Raw genomic sequence first — 18,230 nt, 5'->3', positions numbered from 1 at the left:
CAAATTGTGTTGACCACCTGAGCTACAAGTACATTTACCTGCTCTGTGAAAACTGATTTTATTGCGTTAATAGCTTACAGTATGTTTAGTTTAAACTGCTGTGAGAATATACAGTAAGTAAGAGAGCAGACAACACACATTTATTAATGTCCCCATGTACACTGCTGGGCAAAGGTCTTTTTGCACTATGGAAACAAACCAATATTATTTTGTTCCTAGAGGATCAAATTGCATTATATTTCAGCTTGTTTCACAGAAACAATTCTTTTATGAGCTTCTACTGAAATTGTATCCACTTTTATTTTATTTTATTTTATTATACATCTGTATTTTAGAAGAAATAATGTTAATGGTGAAGAACAGGTGTCAATATCCCAATTATATTTAATTAATAAATGTGATGGATTAGCTTCTATAATATTTCACATTTGCCTTCATCTATAGTTTGCCTATATTGAGCTTTTTAAATAGTCTGATAATTTTTTTGTTCAGGATTACTACGTATATAACTTAAGCTGTATTACAGTAACAGAATTCAATTTTTATAGTAGTAGAAAACACTAGTGGAGGCTGAGCAAATTGTTTATGCTCATAAAATGCACATATTGTAAGTCCTGATTGTGTTGAAGACTTGTGCACAACTGGATATGTTAATATTCTATATGTTTATACAGACACATTCATCAATTAAGTGTATAAAACCAGGACACCTTTCTGTAACATGGAACACCACACAGCTAGAAATGAAACAGTCTGTTTTAACATTTAATGGTTAAATTACTGAACCATCAAAGCTATCGTGTACATATGTGATAATTTTCACACAAGTACATGATCAATATTTGTTTCCAAAATACAAGATGAAAATATTCATTTAAAAATTACTTGAAAAGAATGATTTTTGCTTTAGACTAAGTGCACTGCTTTGCAAGATGGGAATCAGGCTGATTTGGATAAACATACCAAATTGATTGTACTGGTCAAGGATATTTCAAGATGTATGACCTTTGCCCCCCGCCTGCCCAGCAAGATTGACACGGGAGCTTTTGTATTTTCTTCACTGTGAGCACATCTTTATTCATTCACAGGCAGAGCTTCAGTGGTTAACACAGGCTGCCATCCTAGGGCAGCAGAAATTGATAAGCTGCCAAAAATGGGACATGTTCAGACTGAAAGTATTACTTTCATAAACTGGGCAGTATCCTGTGTCTACCACATTTAGTGGAGAATAAATCAAGGATTATCTGAAGTGGAGAATAAATTAAGGATGATCTGACTCCATACTTCAACACGGATGGCAATGACTTCCTTTGCCAAACCTTACTTCTCTCTGGAAGATTTGCTGGACTCCACTTCTTACAGTATATACTGTACATTTTTGCAATCACCAACAAAAGATGCACCAAATAGAAAGGCAAAAAAAAACAGACCTGGAAATGCCAGAACTGAACAGATATAATAACCTTTTTAATCATCACAGACACATGCTCAAGATATGCTGTAGAGCGAAGAGCATGCAAATGTTTCAGCTTTCCTTTGTGCTGCCAAGTGATTGCATCAGTATAGTTCATATAACCATATTCAGCAGAACCAATGTCAGGCAAGTCCATCGTCTAGTAATTAATCAAGGCATTCAATGAAATAGCACAGCTACAAATATACAGTACAAAGTACATGAGACAATTATGGAATCATAAAACTAGACATATATAACAAGGATAAATTTCTATTAGTAGTTGACTTCACAGACGAATACACAGTTAAATCTCTATGTAAACAGTTTATATTGCATTATAAGAATGCATCCATCATCAATTTTGGCCACTAACAGTATAGTGCATGATAATAGTACAAAACTACGAAGGTAAGACAAGTCAATGTTTCCTTGTAACTTTTGTATTTCCAAAGAATATGTAATGAGGTAAACACAAGCAGGATTAGTCTTCATAGTTTTTATGAAAGGATTTATATTTGAATGCATTTCCTTTGGGTCTCATTTAGGCAGCCTCTAGGATGTACTGTATTTTGTTTAGTATATACTGTATACCGGTAATTTGTTAGCTCCTAATTCAAAATAATCATATTATGTACAAATATGTTTCACTCCAGGGATCTGAGTGAGCAGTAGTCCTTTTTTAAAGACATGACATGATAGCTTGCAGCAAGTAAAAAAAAGCTATTTGTACTGTATCAGTAGGTCTAATAGAATGGTTATTATGTTTCTCACTTTGATACTATGTAACCCTAGAGTCTAAAAATGGACCTAGCCCATCATGAGCAAACACAGTTTGTGTAATTAAACATTGTTTTCATATAGCAATTAATTTTTTGTAAGAATACAAATCCCAAAACATTAATGGGAAGATTATAAGTATCACCAATTTTGATTAATGACTCATTATGTTAAACTGATGCTAAACCTTTATTATGGGGAAATGTAAATAATGACCTCTAGTACAACCAAAAGCATATAGTGCCCTTCTAACTTTAAGTTAAATGAACAAGAACATCCACAGTATCCTTAAGATAAGAAGTCAAATTTTTCACTAATGGTGTTAAATTCATATCTATATAAACAGAGAATTGTTCCATTAAAGAGCTGTCTGTAAGACTGTAATAAGACTTCCTGGTGGATCTACTAATATTTCTTGTACATTGGGCACAACATTCAATATGGATTTAGGTTATTCAAGTATTTATGTCCAATCTCTGAATGACAACCAGTTCAAACTGTAGAGAAATAATTTCTGACTTAAGGTTAGGAAAAGAATCACCTTGTAGTTTTGTATAAAGCATAGGATCGAATAATGTTTTAGTCATTAAGAGCACAGTCACCATCTTTATTCACTGGCTAGAAAATAATGCATGTATTGTTTGTAATGGATTTAAAGGCATCCCGTTCATTATTACTGTAACGGTAGTGTTTATGGCTTTTTGATGTCTCAATCAAGTTGTCAATATCTCTTCCTGTGCAAAAGGCATCAATAGGTGCATTATGAAGCTGAAGCCAAGACCTACTCTTGGTATTGTCAGAACTTTGTCCTCCTTTGTGCAAAACATAGCTACATTCTTCACATTAGCTCCATCTTGACTTAAGTAGCAAGTTCCTTGTGGTTTTATGCCCTTGCCACTCCCAGCTCATCCCCTGCCTCAGGATCAAACCCGAGTCTCTGGCATCACTCAATTGGGATATTGCCAGCTGAGCTAATAAGGCCTTGGCGGCCAACATCCCTGTTCTGTGCAGGGGAGTAGAGGGCGATGCCATCACCACGCTGTAACTGGCTAGTACAAACTGTACAGTATGTCAGCCGTTCGTTACAGTATAGCACCAAATTACTTATATTAGACTGATAATAGAACTTAAACTGTTCCATTTTCTTTACTTTGTCAACCCTAAAGTACAGATTGTAATGTACTTAATGTAACAATTAATATAACTAGCCTTAGGAGAAAGCATGAATAACATTTATTACAGCAAATTAATACAATTATGGAAGAATGAATGCACTATGATGTAGAGTGGAAAACTTCTATTTTTTTGTTCCTCATTGTAGTTTGGAAATACAAAGTTTCCAACAGCTTTAATTGTAATAGTCATTTATTTTTTTTCAGTGAACAGCTAAGGTAAAAAAAAAAGAAAGATAATCTACAAGTGTATAAAGTGTCATGCCCTGTCTTCTGCTGAAAATCCGTGCAAATGATAATTTCAACAATTACACTGACAGACATTACAGGGTGTCCAGATGGGCAGAGAAGAGAAAAAACTTAAATTGACAGTTACAAAATAATATAAGAATATGTACTGTATGAGTTGGACCTATGAAACTGAGAGGGTTCTTGTTTTAAATTTAAGTATATTTTGTTTGGTAAAGCATTACCTTTTTCAGACAGCTACTATCTTTTAGATTGCCTTATTTGTATAATCCTTTCTTTATGGAGTGCTTTAGAATGCTTTGCTTGCTTTAAGGAGTTTCATTTCTAACATGGTTCCTACTTTTCTGAATGAGGAATTGCATTATGCTAATGAGGCTGGATTTGCTTTGTTTACTGTATGTACAGTGCATATTGAAGAAAGATTGAAGACTTTTAAAAAGTGTCCAAGAATTACTTTCTGTCCTTGACAGTTGCTACGAACTCTCTTAATTGCCCTCATGCTATCACTGCCATAAGTCAGAGGGTTGGCAGGTCCTGTTTTGGCAAGCAAAAACCATTTAGAAGCAAGGACAAGAACAGTCAAATGAATTAAATTAATATTGAAATGCAGTGACGCACATTTACTTAGCTATGCAGACTTTTTTTATTTCCCATTTTAGCTATGGTCTTGTGCCAGACAGCAAAAATAGGCACTGCTTGTTCCTTAACCTCAAATAAATGACAGGCAGTAACTGGGGAAAAGTTATGAAGGCAAAGGAAATTTGCACTGAAAGCAATTCTTGACTTATTGTAAGACTGAGGCCACTCTAGCAGTCTTTTTAAGTAGTTCCTCTCAGAAACTAAGAACCACACATCATCCAAAAACATAATTTCTAATGCTTGTCGTTTATTATTTTAAATTATTCTCCTTTTTGAATTTAATTTCTTTCTTTTTTTTAGCTTCAGAACCGCAAGTATTTGGATTTGACTAGCCCAAGACCGGATTAGGCCTGTGCACAAATCAAGAACCATCTCTTCAAGTGAGCTACTGTATAATGCTGAGCAAATATAAATATTCTGAATTTGAGGTAAGTAACAACAATTTCTATCGTGTGAGTGCTGAAAGCTTGTATAATAACATCTTATACATACTGTAATATGGCCAATGCATGTTAAAACAGAGTTTCAAAACAAATAAAATGAAAATATTAATAGTGGTATCATTGCAGAATTCCTCACAAGTCAATAATATTTACACCTTGTAATTCCTTGTGCAGGAAACAATATCTTGTCTTGTTTTTGTTTGTTTACAATATTCTCCTCTGTCTTAAGCTAAAGTTCAAATTTTTCTAATTATCGAAGAAGTCCACACATTACAAATAGCATTGGAATAATTATTCATTGCTGTTTGTACAGCACTTCATTCATTCTCCCATGACAACACTCAAGTACAAAGTATCTTGGGGCAAAAGGTGATAGGCAAAAACACTTACCCAAATCCTGAAATTGAGCGACAGAGGAGGAAAAATCCGTAGCCCTGAACGAAGGAGGAAAGGAAAGCGAAGAATCCATTGACAGACATACAGATTAGAAGTGACTGCCTCCGGCCCACTTTGTCAGCCAGGCCGCCCCAGAAGAATGCCCCTACCATCATTCCCAAGTACACGATGCTACCTGCAGAGACAGAAAAGGGACAACATTTCTATTGGGAAACCAACCAATTCACTACAGCTATGATATTATCTTTGAAAGATCCCATATTTTCATTAGACAGAATAATTCAAAGAAAATTCTAAAGGTAGCTGGAAACATTTTTGGACATTTTGGGTTGTTCAGTAGCTCAGAATTACAACCTCCAAAGAAACTTTTAGAAACACATTTAATCGAGGACTGTGACTTAGATAAGCTGTTTTGACACTAACATGAATAACATAAAAAATAAGAATATTCAGTTCCATGGCAAATTAAAAATTAGTGGTGGATCCATAATCAACACAAGGTAAAGGCTACTTCTCCTTTTAACACCAAGTTTTGCTTACTTCCATTCTGAAACCATTGTAAGGCAGGTGTCTTCCCACTGTATATTCTCAGAGAGGGATCCCTATCTGAACATATGTAATGGAAAGATATCTTCACATGCCTCAAAAAAGGAAAACTAAGCTGTATCTTATTTGATCTTGGAATCATGGTATAATGAAGCTGTCATATTTGGACAGGTTGAGGGAGATAAATCTTTTTAGTCTGGAACAGAGGAGATTAACAGAAAATACTAATGAGTTTAAACCTCGAGGACTATTTCACAGACAGCAGTGAATCAAGATCGAGAAGACAATATTGGAAACTTAAAGGGTAAATGCAATGCTATTGTTATATTTAAGGGATAGAAAGAATCACTGTTGATGAATGAATTTAAAGCCATAATAAAAGTAAAATGTACTGTACACAGTAACTTATAAAACTTCCAATGTCAAGACCAATGGTTTGCCACAACATTTTGACCATATTCTGTAGTACCTTCACAAAATTCACAATCTTGTACTTAATTCAGAATTCGTACATTTTGCAATACTGTCAATTAATTTTGTTTGTAATTTTAATAATCGGTCTGAGAAATTGAGACTCAATTAACCTTTAAGGGGAATTCATTTTGGGTGGAAACACTTTGTTACACAAATAGTTGTGGGTATCTGGAATAGGCACCCCAGCCAGCTGCTTGAGGCACAAACTCTGGGCACAAATGGCTGGATGTAATTTAAGATTTTCTACTAATCGGGCAACAAGCAAGATTGGCCGAATATCCCGAACTCCTCGTTTCTAGATCTTTCTTATGTTTTTATTATTAATCCAATCTAAAGGATTATTTAATAACTATTTATAATAATATGCAACTTCAGTGAGAGACTTCAAAAGGATGGGATGGTACATTTTTACAAGTACTTGTCAATAACACCTAATATGTCATATGCTACTTTCACATACAATTTAAACAATTTATAATTTAATAATAATAGAAGAATAGGACCATTTTATTCTGTACATTTGCTGTCATGGTACAGGTTTAAATTAACACATTTCCTTAGAAGAGAAATCTGCACTCTTGCTACCCAGATGTGATACTATTATGAAAGGAAAGGAATTAAATGCAATGTTTTCCTGCCTTACTTCTCTGTGACATTAAGATGTTTAATATTTTCTTCCTGCACACTCTACTTTTACTACATTATGTGGAAAACCTATCAATGAGTGCAGTAATCAATGAGTGTACTAATCCAAAATCCCGAGGAATGATTAATTGATTCATCTTCAATTGATCATAACCCCTTTTAATTTATTTTATTAAAAGCTTCAGCCATTCTATAAATGTTTTACAGTAGGTTCAGATATATGTAATAGTTGATTGTCTCTAGCAAATCATTTTCTGTTACATTAATAAGACAGCAAATATTACAAAAAATCTGATTGCAAAATCTGGGATCAAAACAATTACCATGCTACTTTGTCAACTTGTCCCCATAAATATTAACCTTTAGTCCTAATGTAATTCTTTATTGAAATGCAGCATGTTTCATTATATGCATAAGTAATTGTATTTAAAAATATAGAAAATGATAGTATGAGACTATTAGAAGCTGATAAGGTTTTTGGCTGTTACAGTATGTTAAGATATACTTGCTGAGTGCATTCTAAAGCAGACATTGGAGTGAGCAATGACTTTGCACTACAGTTTGAACATGAAACTGGTGATTTAAAAATAAAACTTAAACAATAGAACACCAGCAACACTATAGCTTAGGTTGTAAACTCAGTTGTTTTATTTTTTAAATTCCTCTGGTCTGTCGGTAGGACTTCAAGATTTCTCCTGTAAAAATAATGAGTTTGTTCTTTGTTGTTCCATTTGAATGACAGGAAGCAAGCACATGTGAAAATGTGCTTTCACTGGTTTAAAGGCTTTGCTTTGTGTCAGTGCCATACATTCCACTAATTCTCCTGTTCACTGACCATAAAGAGTTTCCAGATGAAAACTAAGGCTTGTGAAAGGGAAAACTGACCCCACTATGATGCCAAGTCAAAAGGTCAGAAATCCACGACATTACAGAAGAAATTACAGAAAGCTTCTGCCACACCCCTCATTGATGAAACATTATTGTGGAATCTTACATTAAGTGACGGGTGTTTGCAGTCGGAAGTAAACATTATCTTGTTCATGTGTCATTTTAGATACATGCACACTACATGTTCACCTGGAAAGTGAGGCAATCTAAAATATTAATATCCTATGTGTGACTTAGAGAGAGGAAAAGAGGGTTTTGAAAACAGTGGTTTCATCCCACTCATCTGCTAGGAGATCAAAGAGTAACTGTGTGTGCACAGTGGCTGACAGCCAAAGTAGCTCTTAGTGGGATTATGTTATAATACAGGGACACATTTGCTGAAAGAAATGCAGTGTATTAAATCTGTTTATATTGTAGGTAACTGAATGAAATGTTACAGTGGACCAAACTCTTGTGAAAGCAGTTATAATTGTGGAACAAAATGTGATGAATATTGTTTTTTCAAAAGATAAAAGCCACAGTCTCCGAATGACGAAACAGCTTTTGCACTCATTAATATACTGCGTCCTTGTAATGAAACTGGAGGACCATCTAATTCCGGGCTCAGGTTACTAAAGGCAGACTTTTAAAGGAACCCAAATGATAACATGATTAATAAGATGTACAGTATAATTCTTTAACTAGAATAAAATCTGAGTAAAGAACGTACCTGGAACGGCCATTTCTTCGTAATCTTACCTGTATATTAAGTCAGCTATAACGTTTTACTTTAAAAGAATCTAAATTTCCTGTAAAAAAGTGTACATCACTTTAGAATAAAAGCAAATCCAACTAACCTCGAAATACTGCTATAGCTTAAGTAAATATAACAAATTGCCCCCTTGGGGATAATAAAGACTCCCACACTGTACTAAATGCAGTATTTTTTAAACTTTTTAAGCACTTGTGACAAAAACATGAAAGAAAAATAATATTGTAACTAAAAAGGAAATATGATATCTAACTATGTGGATAGAGATGGGAAACCACATGTTACAGCTGTTTCATTTTTTTAATGAGTTAGAAATGTTTTAGGAAAAATACAGTACATGACCCTGACATGACTTGTCCATTTACTTTTTATAAATGATATTGCCTGGACTTTTCTATACCTATTGAAAGTTTTAAGCACTAATACTTCTCTTCAATTACTCTACTGGCAACCAAGTTCATTTGGAAGACAATAAGTCCTTCGTAAAAAGTAGTAGCCAGTATCATGGAGTAAACAATGTATCTACAGTACTGTAATGTAAGCCTGAAACCATCCAACAATAGTAGAACACTTGTGAAAATATAGAATTTTACTCTTGGTTGGTACGTTCTCTTTCGTTTGGTGTGTTTGTTTAACCATTTCTGACACATATTTTGTTTCAGTGAAGTACTGTATATTTTGCACTCCAATGAGTGGAAGGTTGCATTAATTCTTTGAAGAAATTCTGAACCCTAGCCCTAACCTAGCGCAAACCCAAAGCTAGGGTTAGGGTTAGGATTCCTGCAAAACATAGATAGTTTTTGATGGCATGGCTGTGTTTTAGGGCAGAAATGATATTTAGGAAAAGTGTTATTTCAGTGATATCTTCAGAATTTGTTTTCTTCCATTTTTACTTACACTGCATTGCTCCAAAAGGGAAAGTTGCCTAAATTGCCCTAAACGGCACTGATAACTGATAATACATTTCAAAATCTTACCTTAGAAATTGAATGCACATGCATATTAACAAAGAAAGCCCAGATCTTGGGGGTTTTGCTGACCCCAGTTGCTGTACAGTATATCCTCTTACCTAAATCAAAATTTGCTAATAAATATGCAGTTTTTTTTCTTGTAAGAGAATAGCTCCACACCTTCCATTCCCAGCAAGAACACTAGCCCTTTATTTTTCTGTTCTGATGTGAAAGATACTCACAACTTGGTTTCATTATCATAGCGTGCAGATGTGATGAGGCAGCTACTTGACTAACCCTGCAATCCATTACACATGACAGCTGTAGGAGTTTAAATGCACTCCACCAGAAATGTGCCAGTGCAGCAGGAATGAATAAAGCAAACAAGCTCTTTACCACTCAATTACTTTTAATCTCCCATTTGATTAAAAAAGTACATTAACTTAGAAAATTTACCATTTCTCAAACTGGGGTTGATTATATAGTATGCATTGACGCTGATACAGTCATTTAATTGCAATTAACAGTTTTGAACAGTTATATGTCAAGAAAGCAGAAATGTCATGTGTGTAAAAATAAGGATAATTTGCTTTATCAATACCATCAACCAAGACCAAATCTCAAACTAAAGCGGAAAAAGTGTTTTCTTTTAATTGAATGAAACACTTTAATGTCTTAAATGCTGCATCGAACAGTACAAATAAACAAACATTCCAAACTCTTTTAGGAAAACAGCTATGGAATGTAATTTGTAGTAGTGTGTGTCTGTGCTGTCTGATCCTGTTTTCTCAAAAAAGGGTTGGTGCAGCCATTTCTGTAATTGAATTTCTGACCTTCTGACATGGTCATACTGAAGTCAATCTGTCCTGTAGAAGGCCTTGGATTTTCTTTAGGATTCTGTGTTCAATCAGCAAGAGTATTAATAAGAAGAGTGACGCAGAAATGCTATTAAATCTTTGGCAGTTTATTTTACAAAAAGCACCAGCTGAACTTTAATTAAAAGAGGAGTCAACATACTCACTTTGTTGATTAAAAAAACACCTACAGTACAGTACCTGTAGTAAAAGAAAAACATTATTTTTACCTCACATGCCTTTAGGTTCCGAAAATATCAGGTCCCACAAAACACGACCTTTTTCAGTACATTTTCTACAATAACCAGGGTCAAATGGAGTCAATATAATTCATATTTCCTTGCTGTTTCTTTGCTATTTCTCAAACATATTTATTTCTAACCCAGGTACCCTCATCCCTGAACAGTTATTTCTTTTACTAAACATTGCAAAACATTGCATTTACCTTAAACACCAGCACCATTCCCATTAATCAACATGTACATATTTTCCCTACTGGATACTGCACTTCTTCCGAAACTCTGACTAGGCGATAAAATGTGAGCAAGGTTTATTTGAACAGTGTCTAATATAGCCAGCACAACAGTTTCACAGAAAGCATATATGATACTATAATAACTATTGTTCAAAAACAGGTACATACAATACGTTTTCATTATAATACTATGAGGGTATAGCTGTTCCAAACAAAATGGCTGCCTTGTCTGCATCACCAGATAAACCACAGAAGCTTTTGGGGAATGAGTTGATGGTGCACTTAACCTGGCGAGCCCAAAAAAGGGAATTGGACAGGAGAACATTTATTAACCAGGAAGGTGAGGCTTCCAGGGTCAGGCAGTGCAGGTGGCCAAGTTGGGGGGGGGGGGAGAAACTGTGTGAGATTCTGACCAAGTTCTTGGCATTCAAGAACAGCAGAGAAACTGTGAATACTTGACTGTAGGGAGTCTGTGTGGCTCCTAAGCTTTGATAATATTAAAGCAAGTAAACAGCTAACTGCTGAGCTGCATAGTAAGGGACTTAAGAAGTTTAGCCAGGAATACAGTGAAGGGTGAGGCTTTCTTTTAGTTTTTTTTTCATGGTAATGAAAGCCTGCACTATAAATAAAATGTATAATTTGAACCTTACTGCTTGCTTGGGTTATGTCTGTTGGCCAGAGACCCGCCTAGATCAAGTGGCCTATTGTGACCCTCCTTTCACAGTATCACAATACTTGACTTGGCAGATGTTGTCATGAAGCATTAATCAGGACCCTATGCAGACGGCAGAAACTGGAAAGGGAGTGAAACAAACACGGGGGAGAGAAGACTAGAAACGGGGCTGGTAGACGAACAGGAGCTTGTGTCGATGATGCACTGGTGCTCGGGGGAGTGTGGTCCAGGCGAAAGTCCAAAGGGAGACAAAGGGAAATCCAGAGTGGGAGCAAAAGTCCAGAACTGGGTAATCCATCCTCGACAGAAATGACAACAGTTAAAAACCAGAGCGGGATCCAGTGCAGGGACGGGGAGATAAAAAGGGGTAACAGGGCCAGGCACTCCAAGCCCCGTACCCAGATGGTCAGGACGCTCTTGTGAAGCCCGCTGGTAGGCTGGCTTCCAGGCATCCATCTTCTAAAGCTGGACACAAAATGGTAGGAGCGTCTGGCTGGAACAGGAGGCAGGTGCAAAAAATCAACAGAAACAAGAAAGAGCCAGAGCACCCTTAATAGGAGGGACTTACAATAGGACGGACAGATGTCATGGATGTTTAGGGTTAGAGGTGGAACTAAAGTTAGAGTCTGGGACATCATGAATAACGTCTTTGGAAAAATGGTTCTGAACATTGTTCCTTTTCCTTCATAGGAAGGTGTCAGGTTATCTAAGATCACGTAAATTAAGCAAGTGTTAATTGCTTTATTTTCAAAGCTGTAGAGGTGAGAAGGCATAAAAAGACAATAGTATGCTTATCCTTGCAAAGTGGCCAAACTGAGAAGGCAAACAGAGAAGATACACAATCCAATAAGAGAAGTATGATGTTGATGCTGCAGTGCCAGGGGGTGAAAGGCTACATTTTTCCCAGTTTCCCATGTTCACAATCAAAATTGTGGAATTATGCTATTATCAAGTCATCTATTTAGTCTTTTCTGAAAATTAAAAAGGGATGTCTCATTTCTCTTTAAAAAAGTGTATTTCAATTTTAGGATTATAAAGTAAAATACTGTGTAAGAATATTCTTGTTTGAAGAGTCTTCCGTCCATCTGCTCCCTGTGATTGAACTGTGACAAACTATATACTGTATACAGGATGTTTTTGTATCAATGCAGGATGTTACCACTGAGTAGATTAAGTATTCAGTATGACATTCACACAAGAATCATGTACAGTAAATGTACCATATCAATTGGCATCCTGAAATGATGCTTTATTATTTAGACAGATAAAGGAATTACAGACAATACTAAGAAACCGTTGATTCATTCTGTTGGTAATGAAGCTGAGCATATCCTGCTATTCAGGATTTTGCTTAATCCAATTGCTCCCGAAGGTATTACAATGAAAACACTCATTGGCAAGCCTTTGATAAAGCAGGATCAGTGAATTCTCACTAATAATGATATTTCATGGTCTTGTCTTGGCCTCCTTTATCCTACAGCTTCATTGTGCAGTGTAAACACTTTTAAAAGAAGTAACTATTCATATATGAAATACACTGAACCAAACCTCAAAATGATCTTATCATTTCTAAATACATAATAAAAGTGTCACAGTCATAGACCTTTGTTTGGCAATCCGTTGGAAGAAAGAAAAGCTGTACATCTGTAACACACACTATGCACCCAGCTGCAGGAGCCATCTTCTGCTCCATACGGCTCGAAGAAACTTGACAAGTATGTTGTCTGTTTCACCTGTCTCTGAGCCCAAGATGCCACGTGTCAACCCAGCTGAATGGTGCCTATGTTTGGTATGTAAAGCATACTCACCTTGCAAGAAAGCTGTTGTTGCATGAGGAACATGAGGACATGTCCTGCTAGAATGTTGTCACTTCAGGATGACCTAGCAAGAAGGGCAATGAGTCCCACCTCTTGATTAGTGTAGTGTTATACAATAAGGATGTCATCCTACTACTAGAAGTAGAGTGTAGTTTTGCAGCAACTACATACACCTGCCCAGACCATCTGTCCTGAATCTCACTCCAGCGTGGACATGCCGGCGCACACACCGGCGTTGCTGTTAGCAATTAGCACGGCACTCCCCGCTTTCAAATACTGTATAAACCCCTTCACTCCATTCTCTCCTCGCTCACTGTTGAGTCAGCTTTTGCTTTACTCCAGTGCGCTTTCCTTCTATTACTGTTTTCTGGATACTGACTTCGCTCTGCCTTCGAACTCGACTCCGTCTCTCCCTGGCATCTCTTGGATTACTTTGCCTCGCTACCTCGACCATTGGACTCCCGACCCCGCTCAGCCTTCTACCTCGACTCCGCTTCTGCCTCGCGTCTTTTGGATTTGTTTGCCTCGCTAACTCGACCGCTGGACTCCCGACCTGGCCAGGCTACCCCGACTTCGAACATCGTCTCTCGTCCCTTGGAAATCTAACCTGATTCTCACTGGTACCGCATAGGGTCCACAGTTCTCTGTTTGTCCCCTCTCACCTGTGTGACACCATTACACTTGAACCTCCCGATCAATTGGTCTGCCAGACACAACATTAAGTATTATTATGTAAACCTGCACATTGCTGACACTCATCAGGGTTGTATACAATAAACCTTGTTTCATTGCTAAAGCTGGTGAGTCCTGCTGACATGTTGCTCATACCTGTATAGCCTTGTTAATGTTAATTAACCTTGTTATTTAACCTTGTTAACCTAAACATTGAATCCTCTATTGGTGTTGATAATCTTGCATTTCTGATTAATTGGAGCTAATACTCTGAAAATGGTGACAAAGACAGAACAAGGGTGGTGACTGGTGGTCTCCTAGACTAGTCATTGTAGATTATGTGGTTGAACCACAACCTAATTACCTGTGCCCAAGGAACTCTTGCATTAATAAGGTAATTACTAAGTGCTGACACAGAAGTCAAAGCTAATTTTATATATATCATCAATGTCCAGAAAATGTCCCATATTTATATCTATATATTTTTTCAAATATATATATTTTTAATGATCAGTGTGGGTACACTCCATGTACAGTACCAAGACAAAACAAAGCTAAAAACCTATTCTTTTAAACCAAGTGATGTCTTCTTCTAAGCGATATCTTAAATTTTCTGTTTGACGAAGGAGAATAAGACCTACTGAAAAGATACTAATATGCTATTGTTGTTATTGTGAAAGACTTTTACTAATCATTTCTCAATGAAGAATAAGTTTTTCATTAATAATGAGCTCGACAGTTGTAGGCATCCTCTCACGAAGCACCAATAAATGTGTGGGTTTTGTGCATTTACTGGGACAATTAATAATTGTAGCAGTAAGTCACAAAATTTATTCTTTGATGGCTAATAAAAAACTGACCTTGCGGGATAACTCAGCAATGCACACACACGGATACTAATACACGACAATACATTTATTAATACATAAAATGTGCATAAACATAACAGATCTTATCAGTGAGGGTTAGCAGAATATAAAAGGTATATATTCAATCATGAAGAGTTACAAACCAAGAGGGACATACATTCAGTATACCATTCATTTATACCGTTTCATAAATGAACTTAGATTACAACTTCTACACATTAGATACTCAAAGGCAAGTACATCACTCATAGTGTCATGATCATTACTCCTCCTCTTAAGGGTGCTCCAGCCCTTCCTCGTTCTGTCCCATTACCCACACCTGTTCTTTATTCCAGCCCCTCTTCTGTTCCACCTTATAAGCCAGATGCAGACGTCATCCGGGGCTTCTCATTGATTTCCGCATCGTGAGAGCCCGGGTCCTGCTGCATCTGGCTCCGTTATGTTTTTAACCTTCAGTTCCTGATTCCCCTCCCTTTGCCGGTCCCGACCCTGTTCATGGTTTTAACCCCCAGATGGATCGCCTGGTTAAGGACTCTTGCTTTTGTGTTGGATTCCCCGTTTGGACTTTACATGGATTGTTTGCCTCGGCCACACCTCCCCGGATCACCAGCACTCCCCGGACACGCCCCCATCTCCAGACCCTTTTCCTGCATGACCATTTTTCCCCTTGTGTCTTCACAATTCTGGATCGTGTCGTCCGCATAGGGCCCGGAAAGAACCGGATCGTGACACATAGGAATTAAATTGATATCAACTTGGGTTGAGGTAACAATTGAATTCTCGAGCTGTAATGCAGAAGGTTGAATACTCATCCAATCTGTGTGGATTCAGATCTCCCGCAGAAACAGCGGCAGGCTTGACACACTGGCCATTATGTGATTGTCCAAGATGAGTCTGAGAATGTCCTGGAGGAGCACCCTCTGGGCCCTGTGCTGCCTGTTTTACCTGGGGAACTACGGTCGTACATTAGTTGAAAGTTTCGTGGGTATTCGAGACCCACGTGGGGTCACCCTGCCCTACCAGTTCCTTATTGGCTGATCGAGTAACAATGCACTCTGACTTTAGGGTTGTAAACCACCTGGGATGAGACTCTCCCTTGGAATCTCCCAGTTAGTAAGGCACCAGAGATGACCATTTATTAGGATAGCTGGTGAGTCTCAGCATTGGGAGTTGTTCCTTATCAGGAAACATTATCAGCTAGTAAAACACCTTAAATGTTAACCAAATGGAATGGCCTCTCTGTATCCAGCACCACTGAGATGAGAGACAGAGGGACTGACAAGGGAGAAGAAAACTTAATTTCTCTGTTTTTAATAAGCCTTGCCGCTACACAGTACAGGAGTGTGCGATTTGTACTGAGTTAGGGGTTTTTCAACAACTGCTCCATTTCACTGCAGAAGTGCTGTGAGCACTGAATTCTCTAATTGCTCAGACACACTTTTATTCTGCCAACTTTCTTTATGACCAAGGAAATTGCTTAGCTCCATCTCCAAGCCAAAAAGTCCTTCATCTGGAACAATGCAGAGGGGCAATTATGTGACAGAAATTGCTTCATTAGTATTCACTTGCACGTTTAGCTGTCAACAACGTTTTTATAACCAAAAGAGAAGACAGCCTCACTATTTGTACCTGTATTTTCTCTGAGGAGAAGTAATAGTCATTGTTTTGCACATGTGAACATGAGCAAGGAATAAGGATCACCCGAACATTTTGTTATCCAGAACATCACTATGAAATTAGCACCACATAATGAACCATTTGTATAATAATATCCCACCTGTAGTGTAGAACATCATCCAAACATCAAAAAACAAATCTCTGCTGCCCACGTTCCTCAATGGGAATTCCTTACATCAAGACTGATGCATTCCTGGGGGGGGCAGGTGGTCTTAGATATTTTAATTGCAATACATTAGCCATTATCACAATCAGCCTTTCAATCTGTTCTATTGATTCAATATGCCTGGCAATATATTATTGCACACAAATGATTACAAAAGAAAGCTGTTCACTCCTGCTAGGGATTGCGGCAACCCAGAGTTTATCTCAAGTGTAGGGGACCAGGCAGGAGTACACCCTAGACAAGATTTCAGGCCATTGCTGGAACTCATGGGGAGAATTCAGACACCAATTACCTCAGCTAACAGCTGAGAAACTCCACAAGAAAAACATGCATCTTCTGCGCAGTGGGGGCCCCAGACCAGAAGCAAACCCAAGACCCAAAAACTGTGGGTCAGCAGAACTAACCCCCCTCAGCCGCAAAAGGAATAGATTAACAATAAATGAAAATGTGCTCCTGGTATTTACTCATTATACAAATTTTGTAATGAGTGAGTGGATTTATTTGAGCAGGGACAGCTTGTCTGGGTTTGGAGAGCTTTCCCAACACTTCGAATAAGAATGAGAATAAGAATGAGAATGAGAATACACTTTATTTTATCTTGTGCATTTAAAGGTGGCTCCTCAAATACTTTACAGAATGACAACAACAAAAATACACAAGCCATGCAGAGCTTTATAGGTGACTTTAAAAGTCAACACGAAACTTGACAGGAAGCCAGTGAAAGGACTCCAGGATAGGAGTAATGTGATCACTTCACAAGACCTTGTTAGGATTCTGGCTGCTGAATTTTGGATGTATTGGAGTTTGTTCAATGTCGATTTAGAAAACCCAGCAAGAAGAGCATTACAGTAATTAATTCGGGAGAAGACAAATGTGTGGTCAGTTTTTCAGCAACAGTTAGCAGTAACATTGAACATAGTCTGGCAATATTTCAGACAATACTCAGACAATAGAATTATGTTTTGACAATACTCATATTCTTATTTATTATATTCTTTAGTATTTTATTCTATATTAGTACATTCTTTATGATATTTTTCTATATTATATTTATATTTATTATATTCTTTATGCAATGCAGTTATCTCCTGAGTGAGCTTCTGATTATGCAGGCTTGTCTTATCATCTGTCTGGGATTTCAAAAGTGTGTTCTGCAACAATATGTTTATTAATAATGAGAAGCCAACAACCCTATGAGCATAATGCAAGGAAGGCTCTTCACTTGTTTACTAATCTCTGTTGAAATATGCTTATTGCTTCCTCAAAGAAAACATTGTGCATGCAGAGCGGGAGGAAACCAGAGCACCTGGAGGAAACCCAAATGAACAAAAGGAAAATATACAAAGTCCACACACACTGAACCCCCAGATCCAAACCCTGGGCCACACAGATGAAAAGCAGCAATGCTAACCACTGCGCCACTATCACCCCCCTTGTCCCCTTACTTTTACACTAGCAAAAAAAAATACAGTGTACTTCATTCAACCGTAATTGTCCATAAATTAGTGGATGTTCAGCCCATGCAATTTGTGGCACCAAAAACAACAACAAAGCATTAACATACAGTAGATGCCTGGATCTGTGTTTTCACAATTAGTGAAAAATCTAAACCTTATGCTTAATAATAATAATAATAATAAT

General features: G+C 37.2%; 1 protein-coding gene across 1 annotated transcript in view; it reads right to left on the bottom strand.

The window, feature by feature from the left end:
- Positions 1–18,230, bottom strand: part of sv2ca (synaptic vesicle glycoprotein 2Ca) — a 76,767-nt gene that overhangs the window by 42,435 nt on the left and 16,102 nt on the right. Inside the window, exon 2 of the mRNA XM_088912058.1 lies at positions 5,127–5,307. Coding sequence (XP_088768184.1) covers positions 5,127–5,307 — 181 coding nt within the window. The remainder of the gene's footprint in view (positions 1–5,126; positions 5,308–18,230) is intronic.

The sequence above is a fragment of the Atractosteus spatula genome, chromosome 3, assembly GCF_055471065.1.
Source record: "Atractosteus spatula isolate fAtrSpa1 chromosome 3, fAtrSpa1.hap1, whole genome shotgun sequence".
NCBI classification, from domain to species: Eukaryota; Metazoa; Chordata; class Actinopteri; order Semionotiformes; family Lepisosteidae; genus Atractosteus; species Atractosteus spatula.
Note: the sequence above shows the minus strand (reverse complement) of the source record. Positions and strands in the feature narration are given on the sequence as shown.